Source organism: Balaenoptera musculus, chromosome 14 (genome assembly GCF_009873245.2).
Source record: "Balaenoptera musculus isolate JJ_BM4_2016_0621 chromosome 14, mBalMus1.pri.v3, whole genome shotgun sequence".
Lineage (NCBI taxonomy): Eukaryota > Metazoa > Chordata > Mammalia > Artiodactyla > Balaenopteridae > Balaenoptera > Balaenoptera musculus.
In genome coordinates, this window is record NC_045798.1 from 16,863,782 (window position 1) to 16,878,844 (window position 15,063).

Below are 15,063 nucleotides of genomic sequence, written 5' to 3' on the forward strand. Positions count from 1 at the left end.
CTCCTACAGGAACTCCAAACTCCTTCTCATGGCGAGGACCCTAGTGATGTGGCCTCCACTCCCCAGACTCTTTTGCTCATCCTCTTAGGAAACTCCAAGTCCTTCTTCAAGTCTCAACTGAAATACTTGCTCCCTGGGACTTCCCTGGTGGCGCAGTGGTTAAGAATCCACCTGCCAATGCAGGGGACACGGGTTCGAGCCCTGGTCCGGGAAGATCCCACGTGTCACAGAGCAACTAAGCCCGTGTGCCACAACTACTGAGCCTGTGCTCTAGAGCCTGCGAGCCACAACTACTGAGCCCGCGTGCCACAACTACTGAAGCCCACGCACCTAGAGCCCGTGCTCCGCAACAAGAGAAGCTTCTCACTGCAATGAGAAGCCCGTGCACTGCAACGAAGAGTTGCCCCCACTCGACGCAACTAGAGAAAGCCCAGGCGCAGCAACAAAGACCCAGTGCAACCATAAATAAATAAAAAAATAAAAATAAAATAAAAATTGAAATTAAAAAAAACTTGCTTCCTTATGAAGTCTTTGCGTCTGCAACGGGGCCAATGACAGCTCTGTTGCCTCTGCAACCAATTCCACCAAAGCAACGCCCCCTATGAATCTAAGGACTGAATATGAACATGGCCACCAGCAAGGCCTCAGCCTTTGGGGCACTTACTATTTAATGAATCACAGCTCTTTTGGTGACAGAATTTACCTTTATTCTTTGAAAAATGCAAATATAAAACTCCAAATGTAATATGTATACTGATACACACAGGGGGAGAAGGATCCTGTAAATCAGACGAGGCTTTTCAGGCTGAGCAACTTGCTACGTGCTCGAATTTCTGACTCGCCACCCATTCATCGCTTTGGTGCTTTCATCCCAATCGAGAGCCCTATGCCTACTCTCAACCTACTCCCCATGCTGGGGAGGATCAATGTTTGGAGGATCAATTACCGTAGAAAAGTAGGGTCAGTGAAAAGGACTCCAACCCTCTTGAATGTAGCTGCTATGGAAACAGTCTCATTGCTGGAGACAATGCGTTTCCACCCACTGGGTACTCACTCTCATCTACTCCACTCCCTCTGAGAACAAGCACGCCCTCCTGCTCTCCGCCACCCTCCACCACTCACACACGCGCACACCTCCTCTCTCCGTTAAGTGCACCACACGTGTTAACTGAACTGATGTAGTGACACAAAAGGATTACTCTGGAGCAACCTCAGGAGTGGTGAGGGAAAGACTATCTCCAATCTCCAAAAGCTACTCCAGGCCTCTAAATCGCTTAGATCTTATAGCCTGTAAAACCGATGGGAAAGCTGAGAGGGAAATTCCAATGCACTGCGGCCCCGCCAGCACCCCGCTGCCAGCAACGCCCTCTGGAGCGAGGTTCGCATGTCCCTGAGGGTGTCGCTAGTGGTGCAGTTTGTCCTATAACCTCCCTGGCCCTCTGAGTCAGGTGCAGGACCTGCGGGGCCCTGAGGAGATACTCACGGCGTCCCGGCTGGTGGACTTCATGATCTCGCTCAACCCAATGCACACGCCCTGCCTCTCGTCACTCTTCTGAGACCTCAGGCCTTCCTCAAGGATGGGGATGATCTCAGGTAGGATTTTCTCCCCTAACTTCCGGACAAGATCTCCCAGTGTCCTGGCTGCAATCTGTCGGCAGAGCTCAAGTCAGGACATCGACTCCCTGCAAACCCCAGAGCACCCAGTGCACAACTCCAGAATGAGGGCCCTGGAACCTCCCAGACTTTATCCGAGCCAGACTTAACTTTCCCAAACGCTCTTACCCCTGAAGAGCCCCCACGGTGCTTGCAAAACATGACAAAATAAAATGATCTCTCTGCGTCACACACACCTACACAACCTAAAGCAAAAGCTGGCACCTTATATATGACCAAGAAACTCATCACGTGCTGCCCAGTCAAGGGCCGATTTCCCTGGATCGAAAACTGTGGCCTAGAAGTCACTTAACCCTCATGCTCTTGCCCAGGAAAGGGGACCTGAATTTGGAATAAACACTTTAAGGAAAGAACCCATCTCCTCTGAGGCCTCATGCAAACCCTTCTTCAGAGCCAAATACACAATCTGCTTGCCAGGGATGGGGGTTGGGAGTGGGCCAAAGAGGACTGGCGGAAGCGATCATCGGCCCTGGTGGGCCTCTCCTCCAGCTGCACCGGCCTTCGTTCAGCCCCTGCTGTCGGCCACATTCCCGCCCACCTCATGGCTTGTGCACATCCCATCTTGGTATCTCAAGCACTAGTCCCTTGGTCCGAACAGTCTTTCATCACCTCCCCACCCATTAATGCTCACTCATCGTTCGTCTTCAAGTATCACTCCTTCTGAGAAGGCTTCCCTGACCCCCAGCTGGTTGACCTGTTATAAGCATTGGCAGTGCCACATAGCACTTGCCATACTTGCATTTTCCATCTGTTTTTGTGATTATTTGATTAACATTCATCTCCTCTACCAGACTGTAGCTCCACGAGGCTGCCTTTCTTCTCCACTATCTCCCCAGGTCTTGGGCCCCTGCTTAGCACATAGCAGATGATAAATATTTGTTGAATAACTAAGTAAATAAATAAATGCTCCCGTGTTAGATAGGGGACCCTAGGGGCTCTCCCATTCTCTGCAGACATCAGAGGCATCAGGGGCTGCTTGGTCAGAAGCAAGGCCTGCGAAACTTACCGTTCTCTTATCTGCACACGTGCTGGCCAGGAAACCCAGCAGGAGCCCAAAGAGGGTGGGCAGGATCTCACGCAAGGTGCGGGGGGTATTGGAGACCACAATCTTCCAGACGTGCAGGGATGCTTGCCGCACAACCAGCTGGGTGTCAGAGCGGCCCATGTACAGGCCTGCCAACACCCGGTTCCGCCGATCTACCCCCAGGGCAGTGATGATTGCCTGCAGCAGTGGAAAGAAGCAGAGAACACGAGGTGGTGAAGCCTCCACAGTGTGAGTGCCAGGGAGTCTTCGTACCATCAGCAGAGGGAGGAAAACCAAAACAAGGCACGCACCTTGTTGGACTGGGCAGTTCCGAAGTTATCATCTTCAGAGGCAGTTTCTGTGGTCATCTTCCCAGTGACTCCTGAGATGTGGAACAGGAGATCCCCAAGGAGCTGAACAGAGCTGAACCTGAGAAGGAGGCCAAGAACAGAGTCACACAGTTGCAGGAGGATGTCTCAGTGCACAACCAAGCACTGGACAGAAAAGAGACTAGAAGGAAATGTACCCAAAACACTCATGGTGGTTCTCTTAGAACAGGAGAGGTCACAGACGATACTCATTTCTTTACAGTCTCCCACATATGTTCCTTCCAAGTTATCTACTAATGAACATTATTTTAATAATAAAAAAGGACAAACATTTTTTAAAAGCAGATATGAAAATTTCTATAATAAAGTTATTAAAAAGAGAGACGAGAGCACAGAGGGAAGTAGTAACAAGAAACCAGGAATGTGGATCATCAGAACTACAGACATAAGGAGAGGCCTAGAAGGATAAACTTTATTTCTCTTCAAATTAAATTAGATTTATTGTTTTTAATGATTACAGAAATACCATATTGAAACTGAAAATTCAAACAATACAAAAAAATACAAAGAGAGCGTAAACAATCACCCAGACTCCCAGCACCCAGGCAACCACTCTTGACACTCCGGTGACACCCTTGTACACATCACCCTCCCACATACCATGTGTGAAGTGGGCCTGCACCACATACACCAGGCCATGGCCCGCACCTTTCCATCAACAATAGGTCGAGGAGCTTTCTGTCTCAGCTGACATAGTCCTTATGCCATTCTTTGTAATGGCCAAATCAAAGTTCATGGTGTGGACATGCGATGACTTTTCTAAACCTACCTTCAGTTTTTCAAATGATAAACAATACCACAACAAACATCCTTCTAAATACATCTTTAAGCACTTGACTAAATATGTCCTTGCAATAAAATCCTAGAAGTAGAATTTTCAGATTAAAAAGCATTCGCATTTAGGGCTTCCCTGGTGGCGCAGTGGTTGAGAATCTGCCTGCCAATGCAGGGGACAAGGGTTCAAGCCCTGGTCTGGGAAGATCCCACATGCCACGGAGCAACTGGGCCCGTGAGCCACAATTACTGAGCCTGCGCGTCTGGAGCCTGTGCTCCGCAACAAGAGAGGCCGCGATGGTGAGAGGCCCGCGCACCGCGATGAAGAGTGGTCCCCACTTGCCGCAACTAGAGAAAGCCCTCGCACAGAAACAAAGACTCAACACAGTCATAAATAAATAAATAAATAAAAGAACGTGAATTTCTAAAAAAAAAAAAAAAAAAAAGCATTCGCATTTAAAATTTTGACACAAACTGAAGGACTGAATAGAGAGAACTTTTTAGAAGAGAATCAGAATTGAAGACACTGCTATGGGATACTGGAGAGTTATAAAAAGGTTAAAAGTGAGGGTCTGGAAAAATTGAGAGTTTCTGGCAACATTTTGCTTTTCATTTCTCAGTTCCCCAAACACAGAACTATGGCCACTGGGTCTTTCCGCCTGAGTTCTCACCTTATTCTCCAGAGGTCGTCAAAGAGGCCTTGCTCCAGCTGGGGCAGCAGCAGGGCTATGGCCGTCTCGGCGTACATGGAGATGACCCGCTGGCCCGCACGCAGGGCTGTATCACGCACAAACTCGTTCTCATCAGCAAGAGCCTGTGCACACAGAGGGTGGGTCAGCCAGAACTGCCTTCCCCTAGGCACCCAAACCCAAGAGGAAATGGGACTCCCTGAAGAGCAGGATGAGGACTCCTGCCACCCAGCCCCAACTGGCGGGGAGCCCTAGCTCTCTGGGAGAGCGCATGTGTCCTGCCCTCCTCAGTAATGCTATCCTCAGCATTGTCGCTGGTGCCTACTTTGAGGATACAGGGGATGATGGGCCCCACATAAGGAGTGAACTTGTCCCCGAAGGTGATGGGCAGGTAGTTGAACATCATGATATAGCCATCTCGGACGTGGGGTGCAATGTCCACTTTGCTGGCTGTAGCCACAATTTCTGGCATCAGCTTCTCCAACTTCTCCACCCCCAAGCCAGCCATGACCTCGGCCAACCCTGCAAGAAAAGAGACAGAATGAGCCCACCAGATCTAAAGGTCACCAGAGGGCATTGCCGGTCTGGCCCCTGGGCCTACCCTGCCTCACCCTGCGCGGCGCCTGAGCGATCCACAGAGCTCTGCTCATAGGTCAGTGTCTCCATCAGCCACGGCAGCAAGTCCTCAAAGCATGACTCCCCCATGCCCTTCACCATGGCCCCAAGAGCCTTTGCAGACACCGTCCGCACCTGTCAGGTAACCAAGAGCAGGGATGGCGAAGAGATGTGGCTCAAGACCAGGAGACCATGCAGGAGCAAGGCGGGGTCCCCTAGGGTCTCCTTCCCTTTACCAGACAGACGCAAATGCAGCTTATAGGGAATTCTTAGGAATCAATTTCCTGGGACTGGGCTAAAATAACGAGCTCCTGCCCCCTCTCCTCCCAGACTCACCTCAGGTACAGGGTCCAAAAGAGAGGCTTTCAGACCAGGCGTCACGCTTGGCAGATAAGGAGCCAAGTCCTGCAATAACAGAAGAGGTGGCTCAGCAGGGGCCCAATTCCGGCTTTCTCCAGCCCTGCTTCACGGTGGACCCTGACCACACCATTCTGCTGACTAGGAGCACTCAGAGGGGTGCTTGTCACTGGCAAAGAACCCCCACCACTCCCCCCGGTTCCTTGAAGGCCCATGTGATTGCTCAGGGAAACCTACGAGGGACCCCAGGCCCATCCTCAAGAGGTCGAGTGAGCCCCCAGATGCAGTTCAATGCTCTTCCTCCTTCTGGAACCAAGGGCTGCCCAGCCTCGGGAATCTAGGAAATTCTTTTGGCACTCCTTTCAGAATTGCATTATCATCTTTTCACTCTCTTCACCTTAAAAGGTTTATGTCTCTTGATACAGCATTCAGCTTTCAGAAACAGTTTTAAATATAGAAAAAGCCTTATGTTCACTGCAGCATCATTTTTTTAAAATAGCAAAAAACCTTGGACACTATATGACCAACAATAGAATTATATAAGTTATGATATATAAACTTGTTGGAATATTACATAACTATTAAAAACTCAGTTTTATGAATAACTTGTTATAACTTGGAAATACATTTATGTTTGGAAATATTTTTTACATGTAATTTAAAAACATTAACAATAATTATTTTAGCTTTTGGAGGGCTATGGATAAAATTTTTTGGTTTTCTAACTATCCCAAATTTCCTAGGATTGACTAACTTTCCCACTTTATCTCTTGTGCCCAGAGCCTCAGCAAGCAAAGCAGAGCTGTGGTAGTGAGATAACACATGCAAGCCCCTAGGAGCAAGTAAACAGACAAACAAAGTAAATCTCCCAAACTAGGCTAATTTCCTCTGAGAGGCTAACAGAAGCAAATGCTTTCGACAAGAAAACACTGCAAGCAGGCAAAGCAGCAGCCGCTTTCCCAAAGCGGGACCTTCGACTCCTGAAAGGTCAAAGGCGAGGCTGGACCTTTCCTCCCTGTCAATCTATAAAAGGAGCCCAGTGGGACAGGCCTCACCTGGGGGCTGAGCTAGTAAGGACTTGTATCGCTATATTCTGGAAGATGTCCAGAGAGCCTAGATTTCTACCCTCTACCCCAAAATGGTCCATTTCTCCCCCCCAAATATAATCAGGGATCAAATGCTCATAGCTCTCCTGTGTCTATTGTCAGTAGGGACTCTGTGCCCTAAACCAGCATCCACTGGTCTGTCCTGTACGAGCCCCAGATAGGCTGATACCTTCTGGTCTGTCAGGGAGTACATGTTGCCAATGATCTGGGCTGCCATCTTCCGTGTGTCCGTGGAACGGTCCTGGAAGGCTCTCTGGACAATGGGCATGATGAGGGCCAGGGACGGGGCATCAATGAAGTGGACAAACTTGGTGTCCAGCAAGGTCTGCAAGCACTTCTGGGTCTTCCGAGAGGGGTCCGTCAGGGCATCCAGCAGGACTGGGGCAATGGCTGCATGTCCAAACAAGAGAGAGGCTGCTTTGTACAAGTCTATGGTGTGGCAAATCTGCTGGATCCCCAGCACCAGAGGGGGCCCAAAGAGAAGGGAGTCCAAGGTCACCCCTCCCTAGAGCCCCACAAATCGCCAACTGAGGAAGCCAGCCTGTCTGCAAAGAGCAATTCTATTCTTGCTCCCCAAGAGGAAGCGGTGTGGGGATGGCAGCCATCACCCCTTTGCACTGCACAGTTGTGGTCTGGTGGGGCATCTGTGGGCTAGCTTCAATGGCACCGAGCTGCAGCCTCAGCGCTGGGCCTCTGTGGGAGAGCTACTTGGACAACATGGATCTTATTCTGGAAGCAGCAACCCAAAGTGGTTTTGTGAAAAAACTGTTTGGAGACACCAAAGGCCCCTGAACCAGTGGTGGGAGTGAAGCACACAATACTCAGAGCAGCTAAGCCCAGATACTGCCGTATCTCAAAAGTTCAGCACCATCAGCCCAGCAGAAGGAATTCCAAGAGGAATACCTGGCTTATCTCTTCCACAAACCCAGGGAATTCAACAACTACAAAGACACATGCTGGTCAAGACTTTTAAGGGAATTCCCTGGCGGTCCAGTGGTTAGGACTCGGTGCTTTCACTGCCAGGACCCATGTTCAATCCCTGGTCAGGTGACTAAGATCACACAAGCCAAGCACGCAGACCAAAAAAAACAACAGAAAAAAAAAAAACAAACAACAACAAAAAACTAATAACCCAGTTAAAAAATGGGCAAAGGATTTGAATAGACAGTTTTCCAAAGAAGATACGCAAATGAAAAATAAGCACATGAAAACATGTTCCACATCATTAGTCATTAGGGAAATGCAAATCAAAACCACAATGAGATGCCACTTCACACCCACTAGGATGGCTGTAACCAAAAAGACAGATAATAACAGAGTTGGCAATTGGAACTCTCATACATTGCTGCCGGGAATGTCAAACGGTACAGCCGCGTGGGATAACAGTCTAGCAGTTCCTCAAAAAGGTAAACAGTTACCACAATTTTTACCCAGCAATTCCATTCCTAGGTATCTAACCAAGAGAACTGAAATCGTGCCTACAGGGAAAAGAAAAAAATACCTTCGATACAGATGTTCATAGCAACATTAATAGCCAAAAAGTGGAAACGACCCAAACATCTATCGATTGATGAATGGATAAACAAAATGTGGTATACTCATTCAATGGAATACATTATTGGGCCATAAAAGGAAAGAAGTACTGATACATGCTACAGTGTGGATGAACCTTGAAAACATAATGCTAAATGCAAGATGCTAGACATAAAAGGCCACATACTGTATGATGCCATTTACATGAAGTGTCCAGAATAGGCAAACTCAGAGACAGAAAATAGATTAGTGGTTGTCACGGGCTAGAGGTAGGAGGGGAAATGAGGAGTGAATGGTAATGGGTGTGGGGTTCCTTTCTGGGATGATGAAAATGCCCCGGAACTAAACAGCGGTGATACTTACATAATTTTGTGAATATGCTAAAAACCACTAAGTTGTACATTTTTGAGAAGTGAATTTTACATTATACAAACTAGTCAATTTAAAAAAGAAAAAAAGGTCCCAGGCTGGATTCCAAAAATGAAGGCATTCATTCGATAGAGATGAGACTGTTCTGGGCCTTAGAAAGCCCCAGGGGTGCTGGACATTGTAAACAACAACAAAATCCACATCTACCTATTCATCCCTTAAAAAACAAAAACAAAAACCCATCATTTTCTGAATGAAAACAAGTCTGGAAATATTCAGGCTGAAAGGCACTGAATGGGTACCGATGTTCTATGCTGAAGCTTAAAAATTAACAAGTACAGTGCTGGTCAAGGTAGCTGGCTGGGGTTTGTTTCTAGAAATCAATCTTTCCCTAATTACTCAAGAAAGAACCACACTAAAAAGTAAGCTCCCTAACCTTCCCTCTATCACAGGTCTCCTGGAATGAGAGAGAATAGAAAAGTTCCCCAAAACCTAACACTTTGGATGATGCAGATGTGGTCCAGAGCTTGTCATTCATCTGTTGACCTCAAGGCTCCCTTAGAGTCAAGCTATTTCTGGGCCAACAACTCAGTTTCCCTACCTGAGCAGTCAACGACTGCTCCAGACCAACAGGAAAACAGACCACTTCCAAACTACTTTCCACTTATTATCGTAGGAAAAGGGTTTCCCCAAATTTAGAGGTTATCTCAATGTGAACATATCTGTCCTCAGAGGGCCTAAGCTGAATGGGTGCATGTTCTCTGCAGTGTCCAGGGATGGGAGGAGGAGCCAGGGCCAGTGCCCTCGTGGGAGAGGCGTACCCAGGATCTCCGGGTTCCTGATGACGGAGCCAATTTGCCTGAGCGCCTGCTGTCCGGCCTTCTGCACTTTGACGTGGGAGTCGGTGAGCACCTCCGTGAGCTTGGGCACGATGTTGGGTAGGCAGGACGACAGCTGCTTAGGAGCACAGTACGCCATCGCCCCAAGCAATTCCACCGACCCTGCAGACGGCAGACACACGCCCAGCATGAAATCACTGAGCACAGGTTGGCAAGTCGCCTGGGCTGGCTGCCCGGGCAAGGGACACACGGCCTGCTCCTCTGCAGACTGCTCCAGCAGTCCCGGGAAGAGGGCACAGGGCCTGGCTCCAGCCAAGCGAGCAAAATGCTCCTGAGGCCTGCTGAGCCTGGGAGCCTGGGCGAGAGGCTGGGCAGTGTTGGGGAGAGTGGCCAGACCTGGCTTAGAGCTGACAGTGATCCAAGGTCAATTCACTGAATTTCTGTGGCCTCAGTCTCCTCATCTACAAATGAGGAGACTGATTAAGATTGTGATTTTTCAAGATGTAGGGGGAAGCCTGAAGGACTGAGGAGGAAGCCCCGACACTGACCCTCCCCAAACCTGAGCAACTCTGTTTTACAAATTAGGATTCCAAATAAGATAACATTTTTTAAAAAGGGGTTTTGGGACTTCCCTGGTGGCGCAGTGGTTAAGAATCTGCCTGCCAATGCAGGGGACATGGGTTCAACCCCTGGTCCGGGAAGGTCCCACATGCCGCGGAGCAACTAAGCCCACCCCGTGCACCACAACTACTAAACCTGAGCTCTAGAGCCCGCGAGCCACAACTACTGAGCCCGCATGCCACAACTACTGAAGCCCGCGCACCTAGAGCCGGTGCTCCACAACAAGAGAAGCCACCACATGAGAAGCCCACGCACCACAACGAAGAGTAGCCCCTGTTCGCCCCAACTAGAGAAAGCCTGCGTGCAGCAACAAAGACCCAACACAGCCACCAAAAATAAAATAAAAATTGATTCTTTAAAAAAAAAAAAAGGCGGTTTAATGGTTGGGGGAAAGGCTTTAAAATCACAGACCTAGCCACAGACTAGCCTTAAAGCTCTGGGATTTCCTGACTTAGGTCTGTGGCTCCTGTGGGAGGCCTGTTCTTTGCAAGAAAGCACACAAACTAATAAAGCAATGAGCTGCCTAACCAGAGTCTTGGCCTCATCCCTGGGCTGGGGAGCACACACGGCACAAGAGCTGTGGCTCTGGACCCCTGTGAGGGCAGTTTTCAGAACAGGAAGTTGAGACAGAGACACAGAGGGAGCGGCCTTACCGGCTTTGGTCCTCCAGGATTCCTCCTCCAGAGCAGCCAATAAGGAGGGGAGCACCAGCTTCACCCCGTGAGCACTCAGGTTGCTCATCACAGCCTTGGCACAGTCATCTGCAGCCTCAAGGGAGGAGAAAAGATGTTCAGGGGCCTCCTCGGCTACGCAAGGGTCAAGGTCTGATGCTGGACCGAGGGTTCTCCTGGTGACCAATGCTCACTGGGAGGTCTACTGCGTCAGACCCTGTGCCCAGGCCCGCAGAGACTGCTGAGCAGGAGAAACATGGTTTCTCACCTCCTAGGGCTTCAGTACTTCACTGGGAACCAGAGGAGTCCGTACCAGTAACCAGTGTCCAAGATGCGGGCAGAGGGCTTGCCAGCAGCAGGGGCCTCGAACCACTGCCAGCCATTCCCAAGTGCAGCCTCAGGACTTACCTCACGCACGTACTGGTTCCCATCCCCGAAGCACAGCAGCAGATGGGGCAGCACATGAACCACGTACGGCTCGAAGAGCTTTCCCAGCATGGTGCAGAGCATCTCGAAGGCAAAGAGGGCTCCTGGGGGAGAAGGCAGGACAGCTGGGAACAGGATGTCCTCTCGGGGCAGCTACAGGACAAGCTCCCCACCACCTCCTCACCCTCTGGAAAACACTCAGGGCAGCTGTGGGACTAAAGTGGCCGCCCCGTGAGGGAGCAGCCCCTCTGCCTCCCCTGAGCATAAAGGAGCTGAGAACAGGAAGCACTGACAGCTAGAAAGGCAAGTCTCTCTCAGCTGAGGGTGTTGCTGAGTTAGAAAAAAGGAAGTCCGGGCCGCATCAGCAAGGATGGGATGGAATGGCTCACAGACAGCTGCCCCCCTGCAGCACACACACAAACGCCGGCCTTCAGCAGGGGAGGAAAAGCCGGATTCCCTCCTCTGGCAGCCATGGGGACTGACCTCCCACGCTGGGCGGCACCGAGCTTGGAGACACTCACCCTCTCGGCGGCGGAAGTTCTTCTTGTCCTGGATGGCATCGGTCAGCGCAGCCATCATCTCCTGCTGCTTCAGCGACAGGATGCCCAGGCCCTTTACCAGGCCCGCCAGCCCGTAAGCAGCCCCTTTGCGCTCAGCGTACTTGTCTGACTCCAGCAGCTGCTGCATCAGCCTCTGGATCATCCCTCCAGCGTCTTCCTTGATGGCGGGGACGAGGGGCGGCAAGCAGCTGGCCACGGATTCCTGGACCTGGGGGAGGGGCCCGCCGCGTCAGTGCTGCAGCTCAACCACAGCCAGGCCCTGGCAGCCGATGCAGTCCTCCGCAGCACCTCAGCCCCAAACGTCCCCCAGCCCCATCTCAGCCACCGCAGGTCAGACCACACAGGGCATCGGAAAGGCAGATGGTGGTACAAGCTCATGCCTGACCCACATTCCGTCAGGGTGCGCGCTACATCTGTTAGCCAGGAGAGCATCAGCCATTACGGTGCTATTTCTGGTCTGAAGAGAGAACCTAGGCCTGGGCAGGTGGGGTAAAACCTCAGGAAGATTAAACGCACTCACAGAGAAAGATCCAGAGAGAGGCATGCTACTGTGCCTCCTTAAAAACAGCCCAAATCTCTCAGTTTTCAAATTTGTAGTCACGGGGAAATGGGGCTGGGCCTTACAGGGCCAGGTCCAAATCAAGCAGTCCCAAAAGATGCTGTCAGTCGTCTTCCAGCCACAGCTCATGAAGCCCGACCAGGGCAGCGAGGCAGTCTGCAGCCAGGGGCCTGGGCAGGAAGCTTGGGAGGCCAGGTACTCTGACAGCCTATTTGACCACAATTCAGTAAACCTGTGGTTTTCAACTGTGCCTTTGAGGAGGACACTCTGGGTTGTCCGAAATGCAAGTCACAGAAAATACATGTAAATGTGTTTTTCAAATAAGAGAACAAAAAAAAATCCTTTGCACTGTGGCTTGGAGGCTGCATTACAAGGCCCCCAAAACATATAACACACACAGGGAGAGGATCAGGAAAAGGCTAACACATCAAGAACAATTTTTTTTTTTTTTTTTAAAACCTCTGTATACCCAGGGACAGGTTTACTCTAAATGCAAAAACTGACTCTTAGAAAATGAGTAGAAAAAATGAAAACATCTAAGAGGTCTACTAGAACAAAGTAACAAACTAACTCCCCCTCCAGAGGTGCGTATTCCTGACTATAAACCAGGCTGTCCCGAGACGAGATGACTCCTCGCAGAGAACTGGGCCTTCTGGACCCTGATACCAGACTCTGTCCCTAGCATCCCACTGCCCACCCAGTTGGGGCCCCAGGCCAGGGGGCAGGTACCTGTTGGGAGGGGGTGGAGAGAGCGGCGATGAGCTTGGCGACAATAGGCTTCACTTTGGGGTCGCTCTTTTCCAGGTGCTTGGCTAGAGAGCCCATCAGGACCACCACGCTCTGCCGCACAGCGTCATAGCTGGCATCATTGGGTGCGTTCTTCAGAAACTCCTCAAACACCGGCAGCAGCGAGTTGACGTTCTCCTGGAAAGCCAAGAGCTCCAGGAGCCTCACGTCAGCCCACAGGCTGTGCCTGGGGATGACGGTCTCTGCCCGAGGACCAAGCCCAAGGCTGGCTCTGGGACAGGCATCCTAACAAGCTAGCCAGCAGTGCCAGCGGGTTTCCCAGTTTCTGGCAGAATTGCAGCAGACTTACAAGAATTTAACACCCTTTTGGGGGGTCTTTATGACTCAAAAGAAATACAAATGGAATTTTCCACGGGGGCTAGTGCCCTGCCTGGATTTCGAGCACTCAGCATCCCTGCGGCACCACTGCTCAGCCCACCTTGGCCCAGCCTTCTCCCCACCTCCTCAGCTAGCTGAAATCTTTTACCTTCCCATGTGTGTTGAGCGTCGCAAGGGCTGCATCTAACATGCACTTCCGGACGTCTGGGTTTCGGTCGTTGAGGGCATCAGGGACAAAAAATTGAAAGAGTGGCTTCACCTGAGAACTGTCCAAACACTGGGAGAGCTTGTTCAGAGCCAAAGCCAGGCCACACCTAGGAAAGAAGGAAGAGCGTGTCAGGGGGGCAAGGGCAAGCCAGAGGCCTCCTCCCCTGCTGGTGGCACCTATCCCAGTATGTCACTAGGAGAGTGAGGCTGCCAACAGCAAACACTGCTTCAGGGGCAGAGCACAACACGGAGCCCAATGCCCTGTGCTTACCCACGGCTGTGCCCACTGGTTTGGGAACGGCCCACTTGTAAAACAGAGTCCTCCTATCTGCCCAGGGCTTACCTCCTACAGGGTGACCTTGGGGAGGGGACCAGCTCTGCCTCTGTTCCCCTAGGTGTGAGTGCATCGCCTACCCGTCTCCCTCCAGGGCAGGAGGAAAGGGAGGTGAAGGAACCAGATGTGAAGGCATTCAGAAGTGGACGTATTCTACAAAGGCTAAGTACTATTATTCTTTCAGCTACAGCAGTAAGGAGGTGCCCAGGGACCTCTACAGAAACAGAGTCCCCCGGAGGAAAGGAGAAACATGTCGTCTAGCTAGCCAGGAGGAGCCAGAACTTCAACTCAGGTCTCTGACTCAGAGGGAGGTCTTGCTGTTTCCCTCTGCTGGTCCCTTATCCCATGTTGCCTCTTCACAGCACCCAGCCCAGCCAACCTGCCACACCTCAGAAAGCACTGAGTGGTACAAGGCTGAAGCAGCTGTTATACCTGGCTTCCCACTGATCTGGAGGAGATTCTGAGATAACGCGTCCCAAAGCATCCAGCACCGGGGGCGGCCGCTGCAACAGACAGGTTGATCAATGCACTGCAGTGCTCTCTCCAGTAAAGCCAGCAACCCAGGTGAGACAAGAGATTAGGCACAAGCCACCCTGAGCCACAGTGTGGCTCCTGTTTGGAGCAGGTGGGAGGCTGAACAGGGTCCAACCCACCCTCACACACCCAGACCGCGTCGCGGTGCACAGCGACTCACATAGAGCTTCTCCTGGTAAATCTCCATAAGCCTGCCCATAACCTCCGCCGCCTGCCGCGGGTAACGCGCCACTGCTTGGGACAGGGCTTCGGCCCCGGCCTGCCTCACAGCTGCCTCGTGATAGATGACGTCGTCGATGAGCAAGGAGCAGAGGTCTGGCTGCAGATCTAGGCCCATGGTTGACCAGAGCCTATAGCAGACCAAAGGCGGAGCTGGTCAGACAAGGACCTGCAGCGCAGGCCCTGCCAAACCCGACCACCCGACCCTCTTTCCCTCTGTAGGCTGAGCACGCTGGCTCCAGTTATTTCACGAGGGGAAAGAAAACAGAGCAGGAAAACCAGCCTTCCGACGGCTCTCACCTCTCAGCCAGCTTCCGGATCTCCTCCTCCTTGTCAAACTTGACCACCCAGAGCCTCCGCAGAAGGTTCAGGCCATTCTTCTCATCAGTGTCAGGCGCTGGCAATACCATGTGGAGTTCCAACAGCCCCTGAGAGGGG

The 15,063-nt window shown here is 51.2% G+C and overlaps 1 protein-coding gene across 1 annotated transcript in view; it reads right to left on the reverse strand.

The window, feature by feature from the left end:
• The window catches only part of GCN1 (GCN1 activator of EIF2AK4), a 56,655-nt gene that overhangs the window by 10,367 nt on the left and 31,225 nt on the right, over positions 1-15,063 (reverse strand). The window contains 17 exon segments of the mRNA XM_036874868.1: positions 1,484-1,648; positions 2,681-2,896; positions 3,010-3,127; positions 4,533-4,675; positions 4,876-5,072; positions 5,162-5,300; positions 5,502-5,570; positions 6,798-7,018; positions 9,352-9,531; positions 10,644-10,758; positions 11,070-11,191; positions 11,609-11,855; positions 12,936-13,130; positions 13,480-13,645; positions 14,305-14,375; positions 14,567-14,756; positions 14,926-15,053. Of these exon segments, the coding sequence (XP_036730763.1) occupies positions 1,484-1,648; positions 2,681-2,896; positions 3,010-3,127; positions 4,533-4,675; positions 4,876-5,072; positions 5,162-5,300; positions 5,502-5,570; positions 6,798-7,018; positions 9,352-9,531; positions 10,644-10,758; positions 11,070-11,191; positions 11,609-11,855; positions 12,936-13,130; positions 13,480-13,645; positions 14,305-14,375; positions 14,567-14,756; positions 14,926-15,053 (2,682 nt within the window).